The 16,645-nt window shown below is 46.0% G+C and overlaps 1 protein-coding gene across 7 annotated transcripts in view; it reads right to left on the bottom strand.

Moving 5' to 3' along the window:
* Nucleotides 1-16,645, bottom strand: part of LOC133136965 (focal adhesion kinase 1) — a 115,597-nt gene that overhangs the window by 40,216 nt on the left and 58,736 nt on the right. For all 7 annotated transcript variants that reach the window (XM_061254865.1, XM_061254866.1, XM_061254869.1 and 4 more), the window contains 6 exons: nt 13,578-13,718; nt 12,996-13,073; nt 8,841-8,948; nt 7,489-7,606; nt 5,815-5,845; nt 4,264-4,328 (listed from right to left, as the gene is read on the bottom strand). In XM_061254865.1, coding sequence (XP_061110849.1) covers nt 4,264-4,328; nt 5,815-5,845; nt 7,489-7,606; nt 8,841-8,948; nt 12,996-13,073; nt 13,578-13,718 — 541 coding nt within the window. The remainder of the gene's footprint in view (nt 1-4,263; nt 4,329-5,814; nt 5,846-7,488; nt 7,607-8,840; nt 8,949-12,995; nt 13,074-13,577; nt 13,719-16,645) is intronic.

Here is a 16,645-nt window from a genome sequence, read left to right as displayed (position 1 = left end):
CTAGCTGACTGTGTTCTGAGTCTATTACATACACCAGCACAGCCACTATGCTGCTACTGACTGTGTTCTGAGTCTATTACATACACCAGCACAGCCACTATGCTGCTACTGACTGTGTTCTGAGTCTATTACATATACCAGCACAGCCACTATGCTGCTACTGACTGTGTTCTGAGTCTATTACATACACCAGCACAGCCACTATGCTGCTACTGACTGTGTTCTGAGTCTATTACAGACACCAGCACAGCCACTATGCTGTTACTGACTGTTTTCTGAGTCTATTACAGACACCAGCACAGCCACTATGCTGCTACTGACTGTGTTCTGAGTCTATTACAGACACCAGCACAGCCACTATGCTGCTACTGACTGTGTTCTGAGTCTATTACATACACCAGCACAGCCACTATGCTGCTACTGACTGTTTTCTGAGTCTATTACAGACACCAGCACAGCCATTATGCTGCTACTGACTGTGTTCTGAGTCTATTACATATACCAGCACAGCCATTATGCTGCTACTGACTGTGTTCTGAGTCTATTACAGACACCAGCACAGCCACTATGCTGCTACTGACTGTGTTCTGAGTCTATTACATACACCAGCACAGCCACTATGCTGCTACTGACTGTTTTCTGAGTCTATTACAGACACCAGCACAGCCACTATGCTGCTACTGACTGTGTTCTGAGTCTATTACATACACCAGCACAGCCACTATGCTGCTACTGACTGTTTTCTGAGTCTATTACAGACACCAGCACAGCCACTATGCTGCTACTGACTGTGTTCTGAGTCTATTACAGACACCAGCACAGCCGCTATGCTGCTACTGACTGTGTTCTGAGTCTATTACATACACCAGCACAGCCACTATGCTGCTACTGACTGTGTTCTGAGTCTATTACAGACACCAGCACAGCCACTATGCTGCTACTGACTGTGTTCTGAGTCTATTACAGACACCAGCACAGCCACTATGCTGCTACTGACTGTGTTCTGAGTCTATTACATACACCAGCACAGCCACTACGCTGCTACTGACTGTGTTCTGAGTCTATTACAGACACCAGCACAGCCACTATGCTGCTACTGACTGTGTTCTGAGTCTATTACAGACACCAGCACAGCCATTATGCTGCTACTGACTGTGTTCTGAGTCTATTACAGACACCAGCACAGCCACTACGCTGCTACTGACTGTGTTCTGAGTCTATTACATACACCAGCACAGCCACTATGCTGCTACTGACTGTGTTCTGAGTCTATTACAGACACCAGCACAGCCACTACGCTGCTACTGACTGTGTTCTGAGTCTATTACAGACACCAGCACAGCCACTATGCTGCTACTGACTGTGTTCTGAGTCTATTACAGACACCAGCACAGCCACTACGCTGCTACTGACTGTGTTCTGAGTCTATTACAGACACCAGCACAGCCATTATGCTGCTACTGACTGTGTTCTGAGTCTATTACAGACACCAGCACAGCCATTATGCTGCTACTGACTGTGTTCTGAGTCTATTACATACACCAGCACAGCCACTATGCTGCTACTGACCAGGTTCTGAGTCTGTTCCATACAACAGCACCATTGCCACTGCAACCTCATTAAGCTAACACAACAAGCTGGACGTAGGTGCTAAAGCTAATGAAAGATAATGCCTTAATTGCAGAGGATAAGAAGCATCAGAAAGCAGATGGTTTGGGAGCAGTAGAGGAATGGCGAAGCCAACAGGGCGTGCCAATGCGTGGCCATCCCTCATTCTGCGGACAACCTGAGTGAGCTGTAAACGTGGCCTGATTTAAACCTCTCCACTCAAATTCTGCAGAGCTGGCCTGTTTCGGACTAGGCTGCCAAAGCCGTAGTTTAGCATTCGACTAATGTGTGTGTACACGGGGGGTGATTTACGGCAACGGTTTAAAAAACACGGCCTAATTGTGGCCTTCGATCGATATGCACATTCGCCAGAGACAGCTGAACAACTTTTTTTCTAGAGTTTAAAAGCAACTTACTCATCCTTCTATGACCTTTTTGTACAACTTTTCCCCCCTATATTCTCTTCATAGTTTGGCAGTTTCAAACTAATAGCCTTTTAAAAATATACATTATCTCTATTCCAAAGGCATACAACTCATACTCCATCTCATTAATCTGTGAAATGAAGCTGGGCAAAATGATTTCTCCACATGGTGGCGATTATTCCATTAAAGTCCGCCATCTCTGGTTGTAGGCAGTGTGTGACAGTAAGTGGGCTGTGTTTGCAGGACTCATTGACCCTAACACAAATGAGATGAATACATTTCAGCCTACGACACTCTTATGGGTCTGTATCACACCATAGTTGGAAATATTCTATCTGCAGGATTGAATGTTCAGTTCTGACAGCCCCAGAAGTTAAATCTGAAATTTTTTCTCCACATTGGTGTTCCACCTCCACCGCATTGCTGTAATTCCTCTCTTTAGACCGGGTTGAAGGTCTGGTCTCGGTACCAGGTGGTAGGACTCTGTTCTCTAAGACTGTGTCAGAATGAGAGCACAGACCTACAGGGGAGGATAATCGGAAGGCTGTGTGGGGGCAGGAGACCTGCAGTTGCCCCAGAACACATGCTGTTCCGTTGGGAGGGGAGGTGGGGATTCGGGGGGGGTGAGGAGGGGTGACAGCAGTGTCGGAGGGGACCATTCTAGACCATTCTAGACCATTCTAGACCCGCCCTCCCCATTTCAGCCTGGTCCACACTGTGATTTTTGAAAATGGCCACAGAGTAAAGTAACAGGTAACTACTACTGGGCAGCAGAAGAAGGAGAGTCGAGGAGACGGGCCGTTTCCACGCCTGAATGCGTGGCCATGAAGCCATGAAGCTACATTCAGGTATGTACAGGCTTCTGTAAATGCATTGCAGGCGAGAATCCATGGCTCCATCATTAGGAAACGACTGAATAAGTAGGGCTTTCATGGACGGGTCATGGGAACTGAAACCCTGTACCACTACGGCACCAGGCAATAGAACATTGCTCATCCACACCCCTGCCACACACCTTGACTAGCTAACGTAATATTCGCACAATCAGTGACAGCAGCAACTCAGCCTAAAGCTAGCTCAGTCAAAATGCCAAAAGCAAAACAGTATAATAATATGCTTTTGCATTCTTTTTATTAGTATAAAATAAACTATGAATAGTTACTAAATTGTTACATTTCGTTAACTGCAATAAAAAATATGTTATTTGATGTCGTAATTTGCGCTTTACTCTAAAGAAGTTGGTTTGGTTATGTCTTAATATTTAAAACTTCCACACACACCTTCTTTTTCACAAGACTGTATAAGGTGTAATAGAACACATTTGGATTTATGATGCAAGTTATAAGTGTTGGAAGGTACCCCAGCAAACTCTTAAAGGGAATTAAAAGAGCTAGAATCGGGGCTAAAACGATGCAGTGTGCACAATGCTGCACATGGAAAGGCCCCACGAGCTTATTGTATTGGGGAGTAGTTAAGTTTTATACTTCTCCTGCTTCTCGCTCACGCTCTCTGAAATCCAGCCTTCTCCTCAGAAAACCCCTGCTGTACTAACATTAGCTCCCACTCAACCCAGCTCCTCAAGCCTGCTGTAGCAATCGTTTCACAAAGAGCTGTAATCTCTCAGCCTTTAAGTGTCACCTCATTATCTCCACATTTCCCCCCCCTCAAACAACTTATCACACTTAAGAGTAAAAGCCATGCAGCAATTTGGTCAATTACAGTCCAGTACTATATTTCCTGAAGAGGCCTTCGGCTAAAACTGCCCACTTTAAATGAACAAAATGTTTAAACGAGCACATAGTGTTTCTTCCTCATAAACCTTTAATCAACAATAACTCCCTTCCCGCAAAACTTAATCGTCAGGCATTAACTAGCACTTATCAATACCAGGGACTGATATAAATCCCAGTAATAATTCAGATGCAGTCAGTTGTAAAAGACATTATATTTTCATACTTAGACTGACAAGTCAAATAAATAAGACACCCCCATAGAAAAATCTAGGTGATGCAATGCTGTAAAAGTTGCAGAAGCCTGCACACAGCTTGTGTCAGATCAGTGTTCGGGAAAAACAGAGTCTTCACTTGGCCCATAAAAACTCACACTCCAACAGCATGACTGCTAAAACAGCACACCTGGCACTCTTTAACACCACACAAATTTGCCACTAAAAAAAGTGTACCAGCACTCCGAAACCACAACAACACAGAATTAACTTCAACTCTCTTACCTGAGACGGAAATGGCCCGGACTCCCGTTCGCACTCCTTCCAACCGCTTCTCATTGTTAGCGAGTCTGCAGAAGAGGGGAGTGAGAAGATGAAATCCATACATCGCTTACAGGGGCTGAGGACTGAGTGTTCACTCTACCTATCCACAGGCCATTCTACCGAAGGCTGCGGGCAGACCTCTGGTGTCACAGCCGGAGTGTGTAGGCGTGTGTGTGTGTGCGCGTGTGTGTGTGAGTGAGTGTGTGGGGCGGGTGTCCCCACCCTGGACAGGGGAAACAGGAGCTACCATTGGGAGTTAAAAGGGGGGCAGGGAGGAGCAGGCACTTCATAACAGGATCAAATTCACAGTATAGCACACAGAGAAATTCCTCACGATTCAGCCAAAAAGGCTGAGAGGAGCCTGTGTTGGTTTTTTATAAGGAACCTGAAATCTGAGCCAGGGCGGAAAGTCTCTCCACGTTAAAAAAAAAAAGAAAACGTACTGGCTTCCAGATATTTTTTCCTTATTTGACCAAAGCAGAATGTGCCACTGGCCAGTCTGGATAGGTGAAGTCGTTTAAAAGGGACAGGCTCGAGTCTAACTATAACACTGAATTATGGGAACGGAAACCATTCTGAGCATTCAGATATAAAAAGAGTCATTTGATGACATAATAACATAGCATGCAACAGCACCCAGACTAAATACACACAGTGCATCTAAATTGTGATAAGGACCAGAATAAAGTTGACGGTTAGAACGCACTGCATTAGTCTCTTTTCTTATTTTAACTAGCAGACACATTCAGCAATGTATCATCAAATACAGTGTGCACATCACACCCTGTGCAAAGACTGCACTTCCTATTGCTGTCTGATGTCCCCACTGTTTGCCATGTGGTCCACAGCGTTGTTAGACGCATTCCGCTTTGCATTCTTCCGGCACATTCCACTACACCATTGATACCCCTCGAGACAGCCGAATGAAGGCGGCATCTGCGGCCGTTTGTTGGGCCCGGACGGCAGGCTGTGTGCTGCGGGTGTGACCCGTTCCGTCATAATCAGTCGTAAGTCACGATAGCAATTTTACACGAATCTATGTTTACGTAAAAATGTTCATTTTTGACTGCTTTAGGCTTTCATCTTCATTTTGTAAAACAATATCTTGGCTTCATAATGAAAAAAAAAAAAAAGAGTAAAAATAATCGTTTTTTTTGCTTTTGAATGCAAGATGTCACAGTGAAAGTAACGCCGGAGTTCTTTGAAGGCTGGCCAGCTTGTCACCATTCACTTGTCACAAACAACCACATCAGCAGCATTCGTGGCTACATGTTAATGTATTTGCTTTCATGGTCTGTAAACTGTCAAGTGAAGATGTTCAGAGAAGAGTTTATACACAAGATGACAAGTTAAAGGCCCAGAGTTTAGTTGGCCCAATATAGCATGCACAACCGCCTCCTAATATCTACAGCCAGCCTGTTTTACAGTATCTAATGGTTAATATTGTTGATCTGGTCAGTTATTTCAGGTAGAGAAAAAATATCATGTGTCATTGTCATGTCATTTACTTACTTTGGGAGTGATGGTAATGCTCTCTCGCCTTCTGTTGGATGAAACAGAACAAGAGAGCGATGGTCAATACAGATGATCATACAGACTTGTTTATCAAGTACTGATTTTTTGCACAATAAAACTCATTACTACCCTACCAAGGTGTAAAAGGACTTCGCTGTGCAGTGATATACACTCACCGAGCACTTTATGAGGACCATTTCTACTTTATTGCACCTACTTATTCATGCGATTATCTAATCAGCCAATTGTGTGGCAGCAGTGCAATGGGAAATGGGAAAATCTCTTTGATGGTGGAATGCTTGTTGGTGGCAGACAGGGTGGTTTGAGTATCTCAGAAACTGCTGAGATCTCCCGGGATTTTCACACACACTAGTCTCTACAGTTTGCAAAGAATGGCGGAAAAAAGCAACAACAAAAAAAAACCAGTGAGCAAGTCTGCAGACAGAAATGCCTTGTTAATGAGAGACATCACAGGAGAATGGCCAGACTGGTCAAAGCTGACAGGAAGGTGACATTAACGCAAATGACCACACATTGGTATGCCGAAGAGCATCTCTGAACACATAACACATCATAAATCTAACTGGATAGGCTACAGCAGTCTAAAAATAAGTCTAATAAATACCTAATAAAGTGCTCATTGAGTGTATATATATAGTGCAGTGATATACTGGAGCCTGAAGCAGCACAGAGCAGCCCTTTAGAGCAGCTGACTGTCTATCGTCCAGTGTAACACACAACAGCACTTGTACCAGTGCCCACGGCGGAGTTCATATAAACCACACATGATGAGGAGAACAACACCCCTTTTTCAAAATGGCAGCCGAGAGAACACGATCAGCACTCCGTCCCACTATATCTCAGCTGTGGGGATCCCGCCAGGATCAATTCTCCCTCAGAAGTGATAATGTGCACTGCGATTCACCGATGACTACGGTGGAGACAGCGATTCACCGATGACTACGGTGGAGACAGCGATTCACCAATGACTACGGTGGAGATAGCGATTCACCGATGACTACGGTGGAGACAGCGATTCACCAATGACTACGGTGGAGACAGCGATTCACCGATGACTACGGTGGGGACAGCGATTCACCGATCACGGCTGCTAACGTTCCATTAAAAACTGGATCTAAAATGGCTGCTCAGTTTTGATCAATTACAAAAAAGGCTTAGAAATAGAGAAATAGTATCTTATTTACGTTAAAGCAGATGGTATTAATGAGGTGGCTTTCAACAGAAAAGCTCTGGAAAAAGCTGCATAAATGCATCTTTGGTGCAAAAAATATATGCTGGCAAAATTATTACATTGTATTGAAATTAATTCAACAAACATATTACTGAAATATTTTAATACTACTATGTTATACACACAAAATATTTTGATAAACACAAAAATACATAAAAATCGTCTAAATTAAAACACAAAATTATATTATGCATATGTAAGCCAAAGAGGAATCCACAATATTTCAGTCTTATCCTTAATAAAATAAACTTAAGGTGATTAAAACAGAACTCTCATTATCACTGTTGCCTCCTTTTTCCTCAAAACAGACAAACAACTCAGCCTCTGCAGGGAATGTGTACTGTTGAAAGAGGTGTCGCCTGTGTAGTTGCACACGTTTGTCTTTGTGGTGTATTTTACGCTAAGTGTGGGAAGCGTACCTTTCTGTGGTCTGATGATGAAGGACTGTGAGGCTCCGTTAACCAGGCGGCAGTACCCGTCGATCAGGTCAGCCATGTTCTCTGCTGTGTTCAGCGACGGCGTTGTCACTGTGAGGGGCTGCAAACAGGGAGTCCACAAAGAGCCATTATCAGCCCTGCAACTGCACTGGAGAGCCCAGCTGCCCCCTCCTGTCACCCAACAAGCAGTACCCTACACTCCCCCTCTTCTCTCAGCCACCCACGCACACACGCACGCACGCACGCACGCACGCGCACACACACGCACACACACACACACACACACACACACACACACACACACACACGGACGCGGACGCAGACACAGACACAGACACACACACACACACACACACACACAGACGGACACAGACGGACACAGACACAGACACAGACGGACACAGACACACACACACAACCACTCAAAAACCCACACACACACACACACACACACACACACATACACATACACAAACCGACATACACAAACCCACACACACAAGCACACGCATACGTGCACAAACCCACATACACATTCACACAGATAAACCCACACGCACACACAAACCCACGCACACACAAACCCACGCCCACACAGTGCCTTCACGTCTTTCACACCCCCTCCCCCAAAACACATGCACACACACACGCGTGAAGATAGTCTCCCTCTCTCTCGGTCTCTCTCTCTCTCTCTCTGGAGTACAATATCTATAAGTGCTCTTGCTTACCAGGCCAGCTGCCTTGCAAACACAGAACAACAAACAATTATTAAAGGCCTACTGTAATTTGGATATTATCAAATCCGAAAAAAGCCCAATCACTAAATGACAATGTTATGTTCACTGGTAAGAAAGATTTATACTTCATTCTACAACCTTACAACCTTCACCTAGACAATAAATATCATTACTGTTTATGATGTAATGGAGCGGCACAGCCGTAGCTTGGTGCCCTGGGTTATTTTAGCCAATGGCGGTGTGGCAACGTTCAGTTCCTTGGTCTGTGACCCAGATGTCAGCCGGAGGGCAGACTACCGTGGTTGGTATGCTTTGAGCCTTGTTGCTTATCCTTTTCGACATGCTGTCCGCACATGTAAGGATGCGCTAAACACACCCGTCCCTCTCCACATCAGCAGAGGTACGGAGAGGGCTCTGGTGCAAAGGCTCAAAGCTCCAGTGTTTCCAGATTCTGGAAGCTAAGACGAAAGACCTAAGGTAACAGACAACCTGATGATTGAACGGAGCTCGGCCGTGAATCCCGGCTTTCCTGCACAAACGCGGTTAACCCCCTACGGTTGAGCTGAGGTGACGGCGCGCTCCGGTCCCGGTCCTTACCTCCGCGGCTCCTGCCACGTTCAGCTGCAGCATGCCCTTCCGCTCCTTGTCTTCGGCGCTGGAGTACTGGATGGTCTGCACCTGGTTGAAGTTGGCCAGGTGCGTGGGCTGAACGGGGGAGACAGGGAGACAGACAAGGAGAGCATAACTCCAGAGGAACAGGCTACTTGAGCGGTTTGTTCAGTGCTGGACAGAAGCAGATGGGATCCTCCTCTGAGCCCGGTTCTGCTCAAGGTTTCTTCCTGTTAGTCGGGGAGTTTTTCCGTGCCACTGTCGCCCTAAGCTTGCTCCGAGGGGGTCTCAGGCCTGGTTTCTTTGTAAAGCTGCTTAGTGACAATCTTGTATTGTAAAAAGCGCTAAACAAATAAAAAAGAAATGGATTGAATACTCTCCCATTACATTACATTTACTTAGCAGACGCTTTAATCCAAAGCAACGTACATTAAGTACATACCAAAGGTCAAAGAAACAACTACAGGACACAGGTCGGATAATTCACATTAGTGGTCTACAGTCATGAACATCATATCTAGGTCACATGGTAAACATAGGCCAGTAAGTCAGCTGGTATGGTATATTGGACTAAAAGCACAGCATGATACCATAGATATGGTAAAGAAATACAGCACCAAGATGGATATAAATTCAAATGAACAACGCAAGATGAAGATACAAAGTACAACAAGAGAGTCACACTGGATTTCATTCGCCTTGAGGGCGTATCTAACAATTGGCAAACTTTCTGTTTGACTCATGCCAGCGTGGGCTTGATTATGAACAGTCTAAGATGACCAGTACTGGTCAGAATAAAGAAATGTTATGTAACGCTATAATGCTGGCATCTCCTCACTACATTGCTAGCCAATTTGACGAAGGAAACATATAAAGTACCTCAAAACAGAAAGAAATGTGTTTTGCACATTTAATGTTTCAAATACAGAAAAAGTCCTGAATCACAATAGAGCACAGGGAATGTGCTGAATAATATAATTTAGAAACCAGAGCCTGTTTTGCTGTATTGTAAAGAAGTGACCACACAATGTACCACATTTTAATGAGATCATAAGGTCATAAAAACAGTTTTGCAGCAGCAATTTCTAAAATCGAAAAAACGATTATGGACACAGCACACACACACACACACACACACACACACACACACACACACACACACACACACACACACACACACACAGTGCTTCACTTCACTTCTTTTACAGAACCCTCTGACAATACACATTCAATTTTGGTTCGCATTCTCACATTTTATTTTGCAAAAAATATTATAATGCCTTTTATGCCTTAAATATATAATCTTATAATGCCTTTTATTAACAGTGATCATGCCTTTAATTCGATTTATATTTTACAGGAGATGTACAGTGGACTCCAGCATTATTGGCACCCTAAGAAGATATGCCCAATGTACATTTTGTATTCCCTGTATTCCCACATCGGTGGCTTTCCCCAAACTTGACAATCAAACAAACAATCTTTGTTCTCTTCAAATAATGTGAGGTGTGCATGCTCCAGAAAGAGAACTCCATCTTTATCACAATCTCCTTTCTTCTTGCTCTAAGCTTGTCTCTTAGCAACAGGTCCATAGCTGCAGACAGCAGGCAAGCATTTAACCAATTACCGTATGTCACAAGTAATTAGAAAACAATTATTTACTATCTAAGTAACAATCGGGATTTTCTTTCTTTCTTTCTTATTTATTTATTTTATTTACTTTCAGTGAATTCCACAAGCATCACCACACTACAGATAGAATTGTGGAGTGGCTAAATGAAAGGCAGCATATTAACAATTTATGCAATTATATCACATGCATGCTTTTTACCTTTAAGTCTGACTGACGTTTTTGCTCTCTATAATTCTGCTCCGAACAGTTACCGGCCTCCCTTCTTCCTTTCCTCCCTAAAACTCTGGAGAGTGCTGTCCGTCAACTTATTTCCTCCAGAACAATCTTCACAAACCCAACCAGTCCGGCTTCGAGAGTGGCCACTCCACTGAGACGGCCCTACTCGCGGTCACTGGGGCACTCCACTCTGCTGGAGCCAAATCCCTCTCCTCTGTCCTCATCTTCCTAGACCTGTCGGCCACCTTCGATACAGTCAACCATGAGATTGTACTCTCATCGCTGACTGGGACGGTTGTCACAGGATCCTCTCACCCTTAGCTCCACATATATCTTCCACTGCCAGAACCTGCAGGTTCTTCCTCCATAACGTATCCATCATCTCCTGACGTTAGAAGCCACCCAGCTCCTAATTCAGGCTCTCGTTGTCTCCCACCTGGATTACTGCACCTCCAGGCTGGTCTCCCAGCTTGTGCCATCAAGCCCCTCCAGCTGGTCCAGAATGCTGCAGCCCGCCTGACCACCAGTCAGCCCAGGTCGGCTCATGTCACCACACTTTTCATTGCCCTATTGCCTATTGTTGCACACATCTGCTTCAAGGCACGAGTATTGCTAAGGGGACTGCCCCACTGTACATCCAGACTTGAATTGCTCCCTACACCCCAGAAAGACCACTTCGGGCTGCCAGCTCTGGTCACCTTGTGGTCCCCTCACTACGAGCACCAGGTGTTAGAGCTGCACGTTCACGCCTGTTCTCTGTTCTGGTTCCTCAGTGGCAGAATGACCTGCCCACCACTGTCAGAACAGCAGAATCCCTCCTCATATTTTGAGGCAGACTGAAAACACACCTTTTCAGACTGCACCTTAGTGCTCCCTCCTGATTTGTTTGTGATTTGTTTCGATATTATGCAACCTTTAGGACAAAAACTTTCAAACATAATAATCTAAGGAATTTCCAAGTACAGTATTTACTATGACAAAATAGAGGTAGACTGCGGAGTATTGCCATAATATCAAAACCTACAGAATGTACTGTGCTCAGCCATGTGGAAAACAAAGCTTTTAAATTTATATGAAGAAAAATGGGAATACTTAAATATGCAATTACACTTAGGAATTTTCACCGCAAATGGGAAGGAATGTGTGTGGGGAAATGTAACTTTCCACACAAATCAAATAACCCAATGGTAAATCAGTCGTCTCCGCAGGAGTGTCAAATTAAAAAACAGAACAACACGCTTAAAGAAAAGGAACAAAAAAGAGGGTACAGACCAGTGACCACCACCCTCCCCACCATACAGTATCTCCACAAAGGCAACAATCTTATTTTACATTTGGATTGAACATATTTACAGACTGGTTATAGATATTTCTGCATCTTTCATGGACATAATGTAAGCCTGAATTGATTCCTTTGTGTGCTATAATGTATTATGCAACAGTTAGCTCTCACCTGGCACTCCTAACTAAGCACAACCTGGTTACCAACCTGCAATGCTTATGTTCGGTTGATTCATTGTATCAGAGATATCATAAAATCTAGCAACAATTCAGAAGTGTCCATTCTGTTGTTAAAACGCCATAATAAAAAAAGTTTGAATCCGAGTTACTGTATTGTTCTTTAAGTTTTCTTTGTTTTCTTAATAAACATGTTGGTAAAACTGCTGTATAATTGCAATGAGGCACTTGAAGTTGTGCCTTACCATCAGACATTGGCACTGCTGTGCTGATCTATGGCACTCAGCATTCAGACTTCTGCCTGCAGTGCCTATATCTCATGGTAAGGCACTCCTTCTAGTGTATTATTGCATACATATTCAAGCTTACATGTACATGCACACTGCTCAGAAAGGTTAGTGATTCTAACAATGATAAATCCCCTTAGTTCTGAACTTTCAGTAACAGAGATCTCCTACATGCACTTTTCTTTGGATTAGCGTCAATGTTTCAGTCTGTAACCTTTAAGACAAATTTAATTTCGTAAAATTTCATAGCTTCCAATACACCAAACAAGCGCAGTAAAGTGTAGAAAATATTTGAATAGAAAAACATTAGGTATTTGACCCAGCTAAAGAAAACCCTACAGTCACACTACTGTAAAAACAACTGAACTCCAGGGCAATGCCAATGATCTAACCACTGGCCCAAATTACTGTCCCAACCCACCACCTTAGGCACAGCTCCATACCGCTGCCCCAGTGCAGGGCTCGAACCCGTATTCTGCTATGCCAACGACAGGAAGACGGTAAAAACCAAAACTATGAAATAAAACTATAAAACTGTTTCGTACTCACAGTTGAGCCCTTGTCTGTAAGGTAGCTGATTCCCTCCTCTGGTCCGATTGCAAGCTCCACTGAGATAACCCAGCTTGACTGTTGAGAGAGAGAGAGAGTTAGAGCGTCCATTTTGTGCTTGTTATTCTCACCTATCCTCATAGGCTACATAGATAATACACTTCCATATTGCAGGAGAGAGCGGGGGGGGGGGGGACTTCTGTCAGTGAGCAATATTGATGGACCCCCAACACCTGAGATAGAAATGCTCAGGTTTCAGACCACAAATAAACGCTGTAAGGGAACACCTAGAGCATGATTTTACAGAACAGTGGTATAGGGGAATAGATGGAGCACTACAAATCTTTATCTGCAGGAAACGACATAAACATGCGTTTTCAAGAGTAATAACTCCAACTACTGGCGAAACGTGGAAAATAAAATCACAGAAGACTGCAGTTTCTCTCATGTCCAGCAGGTGTCACTGTAAAGCAGCTTTCAACCACTTACGCACACCCGCCTCTGTCAAAGTACACACAGAGCTGCTAATCTCCCCCAAAAAACGTTAAAACGTAAGCAAAGGCTTAATTTAGAAATACCTACCCCGAGAGCACATTTGAAACACTCCTTGTCGAATCTGTAAACCGGAGACAGGATTTCGAAGAACTTGAGGATACTCTGTTCATCGTTCAGGTTGGCAAACTGTTTGAACGTCTGCTGGATCAGCTTCCGCAGAGTTTTTGCCTTGAACGACAACAAGACAACTTCGTCAAACTGTTTAGCAGCCATCCAGCATAATATTTATAATACAAATAAATAATTGGCCTTGCTAATGGATCTTGCATTATCATTATAAGATAGCTGCTACTTTTAGTATGAATATATTTTAGTAGGAATTAGTTTGTTTACGTAGAACTAACAATTTATACGGCAAGTTATTTTAGAGAAACGATTCAGGTCATAAGGACCAAGGGTTAGACAGCACGATTTTCCAGCCACTCTTTCCACATTCTGGTTACAAATCCAATCCTCTAGCCTCTTCACCACACTCTCCATAATTTATAATGATTGTATTTATTGAATACTATGCAATGTGAGCTCTGTCACACAAGCCTTTCCCCTCATTTTCCACAGATTACACTGAATAAACTGAATGTCTTTCTACAGTAAGAGAAAGCTGATGTTGAAGAATTAGGTTTCCTGTATGAAGACTCCCAGACCACCTCTGCTTCAGGGAATGGGAGGAAATGACATCACGCCAATGTCAATAGCTTTTCACCCGTGGCTTGTGCAATGAGCCATTGGAAATGCTTGACAGACTTGTTCAGGCTTAATCCTCGGCAGAATTGAAAATTATTACAGAAACATTGACTGTATTTTTAAAACAGTCACATCTTTATTGAACCATGAGATAAATAAACACACTTTTATTAGAAAAAAATTGTAGTATAAAATGTAAGAACAAAGTCCAAAGTACAATATTTTCCTTACCAGTGAAATCTCAGTACCTTGTATTAATCATATCACCTCTTTCAATATTATGTATATTATCTGACAATTTCACATGCCAGTGACATTCAGTTAAGATCATTTATACAGGGCTTGGCTTTATAAAACCTCAGTATAAATGCAAGACACTGGGTCCACAGTACAATATTTGCCATGCGAATGAACAAATCTCTGTACCTCAAGTGTATCACCATGACCTCTCATGAAGTTATGCATTTATACATGACAAATTCACGTGTTCGTGACCGTCAGTTAACATCGTTTACGCCTGAAGTGTAGAAGGCTGCCACACACAGAACTCTGGGGTTTAATGCAAACAGGGTCAGGAGTTTTAGAGTCTGCAGGCCTGCCTCTGGGTGCTGGAACGTAATCATGGGAGAATCTGCTCTGGTGTACCGTCCGCCCTTCCTGTGCGGAAGCGCCCGGAATCTCTCCCCATCTCCTCAGGAAACATGGAAACGGATTAGCGAGAGGCACGGAATGCAGGAGCGACATGGATCACTTCCTCCTTTTTTTTTTTTTCAGGAGGTCGCAAGAGTTATGGCGTCAGGTCTTACTATGGCGTACAGAGGCCCTGGATCGTTTAAGCCATTAAACGCAAACTTCACATCATTTTCCCGTCACAATGTTTCCATACCGGTTCCCAAGCGCAGTAAAGGGAGACCTTTCGGGGCGAATCAGGATTTAATTATGCTAATATCACATCAGCGCATCAATCATTTTTTTATTGCTTAATTTGATTATGCCTTCAGTGAAGTCTCGAGCGCCGGGCCCATCTGTCGTTCGGGGTCCCGCAAACGTACTCGTGTGCGTAGCCGAAATAATCGCGTTAACCATTCCTGCTCGTCGGGATAACCTCAAAGCCTAAAGCACGAGTCAAGTGGTTTATTATCACAAGGCGCACAGGTGTGGAGGGCTTTGTGATGTGAAGCGCATTCGGAAGTTATCCCCGACCGAGGGAGTGAGGAGGCCACCCTGTCGGGAGTTGAGGAGGAGTGCAGGCTGGGGGGGCAGGAGGAGGGCAGGCTGGGGGGGCAGGAGGAGCGCAGGCTGGGCGGGGCAGGAGGAGCGCAGGCTGGGGGGGCAGGAGGAGCGCAGGCTGGGGGGGCAGGAGGAGCGCAGGCTGGGCGGGGCAGGAGGAGCGCAGGCTGGGGGGGCAGGAGGAGCGCAGGCTGGGCGGGGCAGGAGGAGCGCAGGCTGGGGGGGCAGGAGGAGCGCAGGCTGGGGGGGCAGGAGGAGCGCAGGCTGGGCGGGGCAGGAGGAGCGCAGGCTGGGGGGGCAGGAGGAGCACAGGCTGGGGGGCAGGAGGAGCACAGGCTGGGCGGGCAGGAGGAGGGCAGGCTGGGGGGCAGGAGGAGCACGGGGGTTGGGGCGGGGCAGGAGGAGCACGGGGGTTGGCGGGGCAGGAGGAGCGCAGGCTGGGGGGGCAGAAGGAGCACAGGCTGGGGGGGCAGGAGGAGCGCAGGCTGGGCGGGGCAGGAGGAGCGCAGGCTGGGGGGGCAGGAGGAGGGCAGGCTGGGGGGCAGGAGGAGCACGGGGGTTGGGGCGGGGCAGGAGGAGCACGGGGGTTGGCGGGGCAGGAGGAGCGCAGGCTGGGGGGGCAGAAGGAGCACAGGCTGGGGGGGCAGGAGGAGCGCAGGCTGGGCGGGGCAGGAGGAGGGCAGGCTGGGGGGCAGGAGGAGCGCAGGCTGGGCGGGCAGGAGGAGCGCAGGCTGGGGGGCAGGAGGAGCGCAGGCTGGGCGGGCAGGAGGAGCGCAGGCTGGAGGGCAGGAGGAGCAGCGGTTTGCCGTGTTAAAGGCGTCGGTCCTGCAGCGGTGTTCTTCACCGCCGCAGATGGCCGACCTCTGCTTTCATAGCGAGTGCCGTGCGGGGGCCGAGAGGTGAAGTGTGTGCGACAGAAGGAGGGGGCGCCTCCCCCTAACCCTCCTCCACCCCCAAATCCTCAGGGAGCCGGAGGGTCACCCACCGCCCCCCTCACACACACGCCCCGGCCAGCCGAGCATCTGTCCGCCCCCCTCCCCCGGCCCCCTCTCGGACCCCACGCCGCACCCCTCTCTCGCTCCCCGGCTCATTGTCCGCGCTCGGGCGAGGGAACGCCCAACGTGTGCCGTAAATTAGTCGCCGTTCCAAAGCCGGATCGATCGCGGCAGGCCTCCAGGTCT

This window comes from Conger conger, chromosome 9, assembly GCF_963514075.1.
Source record: "Conger conger chromosome 9, fConCon1.1, whole genome shotgun sequence".
NCBI classification, from domain to species: Eukaryota; Metazoa; Chordata; class Actinopteri; order Anguilliformes; family Congridae; genus Conger; species Conger conger.
This window is presented reverse-complemented; position numbering and strand designations above follow the sequence as displayed.